Source organism: Centruroides sculpturatus, unplaced genomic scaffold (genome assembly GCF_000671375.1).
Source record: "Centruroides sculpturatus isolate CEXI.00-Female unplaced genomic scaffold, Cexi_2.0 scaffold60, whole genome shotgun sequence".
NCBI lineage: Eukaryota > Metazoa > Arthropoda > Arachnida > Scorpiones > Buthidae > Centruroides > Centruroides sculpturatus.
Genome location: NW_019384349.1, coordinates 1,252,728 through 1,258,430, shown reverse-complemented (window position 1 = coordinate 1,258,430; position 5,703 = coordinate 1,252,728). Strand labels below are relative to the sequence as shown.

The window sequence follows — 5,703 nt, the reverse complement described above, 5'->3', positions numbered from 1 at the left end:
TATAAAAACACGTGCGTATTCGAATGCAGCGTTGTGTCAAAATTTCAAAGGAATCGGTAGGAACAAACGAACATTACATTTTTATTTATATAGATAGATAGAAGATGATCGGCTTTAGTTCATTTTCACAGAAAAGCATAATGCCTGACAGAAAAGCAAACTTAGGGCTTCGTACTCGTAGCGCCATCTGTTGGACAAAAAAGCCTTAACCATAGATGATATCATTTAATTTATATGAATGTTTAACGGAATAAAATAAAGCCTATGTCCACCCTGAGGTTCCATTCTAAATATAGGTGAAAGAATTTTTGAAATCGGATGAGTAGTTTCGGAGATTACCTGCTGCAAACAAACTTACATACATACATACATACTTACAAACATTACCTCTTTATAATATTAGTATAGATTCAAAATGTTTTTCTTTATATTTATTTTATTTATAAACTTCTCAAATTTAGCAACAAACTATTCATGGCCGAGTATTATTCATATCTTCAACAAAAAACATTTTAATTGGCAAAATGTTTTGATAATTCCATAACAGAATATAGAATGATCAGCAACGCTCTAATTTAACATAAGCTCCATTCTTCGGTTTGATGGAAACCAGCGTAGGTTTCAACCGAATGGGATGCTAAAAAAAATACAAAATTAATCATCTTATAAATTATTAAATTAAGTTATTATTATAATTTGACTATGGCACTCAAAAATCAATTACTCAATTACCTTGTCGGTCTTTTCACACGGCAATACACGGTATTTTTGTAAGAGCCGAGCCAAAACTAATTTGGCTTCCATCATTGCGAATCTCATTCCCACGCAGTTTCTGGGTCCCGCTCCAAACGGTTGCCACGAAAGAGGATTGTGTTTGTTTGCATTTTCTGGAGCAAACCTGTAACACCAGCGTGCAAAATGTGTTAATAAACTAACACAATAGATATTTAAATCTTATATTTTACCTTTCTGGACGAAATTCTTCGGGATTTTCCCAGTTATTAGGATCGCGATGTAACCAGTAAACTGGAACTTGAATAGACATTCCTTTCGGAATAAATATATTTTCGTATTGAACATTATCGGAAGCTTCTCTGTTTACAAATCTGAGAAAAGTTCAAAGTTTGTAGAAAATATTGCTTTGAATGAATTTATAACGAACGTATTATTAATATAACTTGTATTATTGATACAATTTATTTTGTTGTTTAATATATAAAATTTTATTTTGTTTAATCTAACTTTCTATAACTCCGATTTACATAGTCGAAGTAGGCTTAAATAGAGTGGAGTTATATCGAAGGAAAGAAGCTGTCTGTATAATATGTGTTTATGTTTGGTTTTAAATTATTAATTTATAACTATTATTTGATAAACAGTTTTCTACGCAAATCTTTAGCTCCACAATATTTTATATTCTGTAATATTTTACTACTTTCTATTATTACAACTGATGTAATTTTAAATGTTACAAATAAACTTGTGTTGATATTAAGCTGTTTTGCATACAATTATTTTATATGCCAAGTCTAGAATACTGTTATCAAATAATTTGTGAACTTTTATTATTTCTGTAAAAAAAAAATCTACTCACAAATAAATAGGCGGATACAAACGAAGTGTCTCCTTGAGTACTTGATCCAAATATTGCAATTTCTGTACTGAACCGTAATCTAATTCTTCCTGTATAAACATTATTTATATTATACAGAAAACGACAGGATAAATAATCCAAACATTGACGATCATTTACCTCTTCTTCCATCAGAGCATTTACTTCTTTTCTAATCTTCTCTTGAACTTCCGGAAAATTAGCCAGCATCAGAGAGCAGTAAGATAAAGCTGTACTTGTAGTTTCGAACCTAACATTTGTTAAATGTTTCTAACTAAAACACTCCAAATTAACATAAACAAGTCAATCATATTGAATTTTTCATACCCAGCAAGAAGGAATACGAATGCATTTCCTACCATTTCGTCCATGGTCAATGATCTAGAGTTGGAAGTGCCTACAAATGAAAATACCAGTTTAGAAGGAACAAAGTTTCATTGGATATTTGTGTTCTTAATACAGGAAATACCGTTAATTAATTCTTTCTCGTTACTTTCTTTGTCGACGCTTTCGCTAGCAGCTAGTGATTGATAATCAATGTTGGCTTTGTCTTCGATTCGGGCATCGATCATCAACTGGAGAAAATCTGTTCGTCTTTTCTGTATACGCGAAAAGTAATGTATTAAGTGATTAAAAGACACGTTTCTTTAAATTGCAGTCTCTTCTAGATAAACCGAGGAGAGATATCGCTGCAAAGTTGTCAGGTGGCTTATGTAGAATACGCAGAAGCATTTTAATGGGAAAATTAGATCAAATTTTGTTACTAGGAAAATAAGCAAGACCAGAAAAAAAGAAGAAAAAACAGAATAAAATCGATTTCACCAATATGATATTGCAGCAGCTACAGTACTCAATATTCTGTCTGTCACTAGAAACGACATGCTGAGAATAAAAACATGGACCGTAATTTCGTGCATTTGATTCTGTCTTTGCAGAAACGGGAATATAGTATACATTTGAATATGGTCAAAAAGGAAAATCAACTATTGCATGCAACAATAAAATATTTTTTAAATTTTCTTCAGTCCCTGCTACTACAATCATTGCGATTGCGGAAAGACAGCGTATGACGACGGCGTATACTCGTCTGTGGATATGATAATAAACATTAAACAGAACGTCCAGTACTGCTGTTTTTTGGTTTCAAATTACATCAATGAAAATGGTGAAATTCATGCACTTACGCTAACAAAAGGCAATGTACAAATCAGTTGCTCATATAGTTCATTATTTCATCATGTCAGCCTTAGTGATGGCTAACACATTGAGCAGTGGCTTCAATAACATATTCGTGAAATCAGTAACATGAAATTTTGATTTCAGTGTTTTAGATTATGTTTCCAATGCCATTTATTTCCCTGGTGACAAAACTTTAAATTAACTTCCTCTTTGATAAACAGCTTCAACATATTTCTAGATAAGTACTACAGTATTTGCTATTTGTAGTACTGTATTTGCTAATGTCTACAGCGATGTCTCTATCCGTTTTTCCTTCCAGAGAAAGTAATTTCATAACTATTCAGTGTATTGATATTAAATGAATATTAAATAAGTATGAAATTCGTATCTTTACTGTGGGATCTTTCTTGCGAGAGTTGATGATGGCTTCACAATTATCTAACAATTCCTTGAGAGGATTTCTACCTCTGTTGATTATCGCACCAAAAATGATGCGAACAAGTCGAAAAAACGGTTGGAGAAACTCAAAAGATCCTAATGAAAAATAAGTATAAACAAAGATATCCTTGATAAATATTAAAATGAAAACATAAGGTATATTAAACTACAAAATTTATATTAAAATATTATTGCGAAAGATTTAAAATTGAATTTAATTATTGTTTTTAAACTTATTTTCTTTTAATTGTCTGCGATTATTTCACATTTGTAACTGATTCAAAGCTAATTACAATTTATAATATCAACAGACGGTTTACATTGTATCCAATCTGCGTAACATAAAAATATTTTAAAAAATAAAAGCTATAATAAGCATTTGAAAAATTTATGATATATTAATACGAATTCTTTTAGAAATTTATTTATTAAAGTTTGATTTATATAAAATAAAAATGACTCACTTGTAAAGAGTATAAACAAATGTTTAAAGGGTGCATGAATTAAAATATTGGACAATTTATAAAGAGAACTTTTGGGATTTATCTGAATATCGGACTGAAAACCAAAGGCCGTTCTGACAATTACATCCATGGTCAGCCTTTGATATAGAGCATAGGATTCAAATGCTTCTCCCGATTCACAAAATTTCTCAAAATTGTTTAACAGAAGTTCAATGGCATCGTTTATAATGGGCGACATCTAATTCATAATATTAAATGTTATATATGATTATATATACTTGCTATAGTATAAATTATAACGATTTTATACTTTTATACCAGTTTCATCTTGCTTGTGGTAAAAGAAGGTGTAACTACGCTTCTCATCTGCTTCCATTTTGCACCTTTCAAATTAAGTAAATTATGAGCTAATCGATTTGAAGGCACCTTGTTGCTTTCTGTATGGAGACTCTAAAATATTTTTTCACTTGTACATAATGTGTAGAGTAATATTCTATATTAATTAAACTAAACTTTGCTCACTGGTCGATCTGAAAAATTATGGAAATCTTTGATTTGAATATTTTTTAATAATTCGGTGTCCGTAACAAACAGAACCGGAGTCGTGCCATAATAATATCTAAAATTATATTAATTAAAATTTTTATTTTATTATACTATATTATAATTAAAAAGGATAAAGCTGTCTTACCCTAGAACTTTGCCATATTTGGAAATCCACTCTTTGTGGGTCCGTAAATGTCCCTATAAAAACAAATTATAAGTATCTTAATAACGTTAAATTTAAAAATGTATTTAAAATGTACCTTTAAAAATAATTCCAACAAATTTCCAAAAAATATGTTTGGTTGAGGCCCGGGAATTCCGATTTTATTGAAAACTGAAAACTGCTTCTTTCTTTTTCTAGACAAATAAGAAAATGAATGAATTATTCAACGATAATTGTAAACAAACCGGTAGGATTCCTTCATTGTTTGTTATATATTATAAGAATTTTTTATTATAGTTAATAACAATTTCACAAATAATTTTATATGAAATATTTGTAAACATTTCTGAATAAATTTTAATTAAAATTTTATAGAATATTCGTTAATAAATGTTAGAGATTGTGTAAATCAGAACATTTTATAAGAGTATAAACTCTTTATAATGTTTGCCGTATTCTTTTGATATGTGTAAAACCTATAATACTTTTTTAAAATAATAATAAAAGAAAAAGCTTATTAAAATATACATGTGTAAAATAGAGTTTTGTTTGATCAAAACACCGTTATTCTGATATAATATTGCATCTAGTTCCTATCCTTTATCGATTTCTTTGTATTCTTTTGTTCACATACAGATAAAAAATGAAAATAAAAAAACATTATAATTATAAGCTGATTAGAATACCATTTGATTACAGCAAGCCAATAACACAGCTCGTTTTAAACGAAACGGGCTACCTCATTGGCTTTTAGTATCAACATTAAAACCGTAGTATCTAGCAACTACAGTATTAAAATCGTATTACCTAGCAATATTAAAAATGTATAAATATTGAACTCACAATTAAAATCTATTAAAATTTCATTTCATCTGGGACAATTAATATATGTGATTTAAATGAAACGATTAAAATATCTCAGACATTATAACATTATATAAATAATTTACAAAATTTAAGATAATCTAGTATATATATATATATATAAATGGACGTGTATGTCCCTATATTTCACTTCTTCGCCAAAACTACACATCGCACGTGAATGGTGTTCATATGTGGTAGTAGCCCCAAGTGTCTATTCGTGCATAGGGGTGGTTGCGGTTGCGTCTCGATAGCTATAAGGGTGCGGGAGATATGGGCTTGAAAGTGGTTGAAAGTGGCTTTCTATTTCGAATGTTTTGTTCTAATTTGTTCGAATTTGTTCGAATTAAATTCGAACATAAAATTCGAATATTGGTTCGATTATAGAACGATTGTAAACGTTCCAGAAACGTTGAAAATAGTTCGTTTGACTTAAC

The 5,703-nt window shown here is 29.6% G+C and overlaps 1 protein-coding gene across 1 annotated transcript in view; it reads right to left on the bottom strand.

Moving 5' to 3' along the window:
• Positions 1-5,703, bottom strand: part of LOC111637066 — a 16,070-nt gene that overhangs the window by 7,974 nt on the left and 2,393 nt on the right. Inside the window, exons 2-14 of the mRNA XM_023382479.1 lie at positions 4,500-4,596; positions 4,385-4,437; positions 4,216-4,312; positions 4,012-4,143; positions 3,694-3,931; positions 3,186-3,325; positions 2,082-2,211; positions 1,940-2,009; positions 1,754-1,862; positions 1,595-1,683; positions 966-1,106; positions 733-898; positions 581-637 (exon numbers count right to left, since the gene is read on the bottom strand). Coding sequence (XP_023238247.1) covers positions 581-637; positions 733-898; positions 966-1,106; positions 1,595-1,683; positions 1,754-1,862; positions 1,940-2,009; positions 2,082-2,211; positions 3,186-3,325; positions 3,694-3,931; positions 4,012-4,143; positions 4,216-4,312; positions 4,385-4,437; positions 4,500-4,596 — 1,519 coding nt within the window. The remainder of the gene's footprint in view (positions 1-580; positions 638-732; positions 899-965; positions 1,107-1,594; positions 1,684-1,753; positions 1,863-1,939; positions 2,010-2,081; positions 2,212-3,185; positions 3,326-3,693; positions 3,932-4,011; positions 4,144-4,215; positions 4,313-4,384; positions 4,438-4,499; positions 4,597-5,703) is intronic.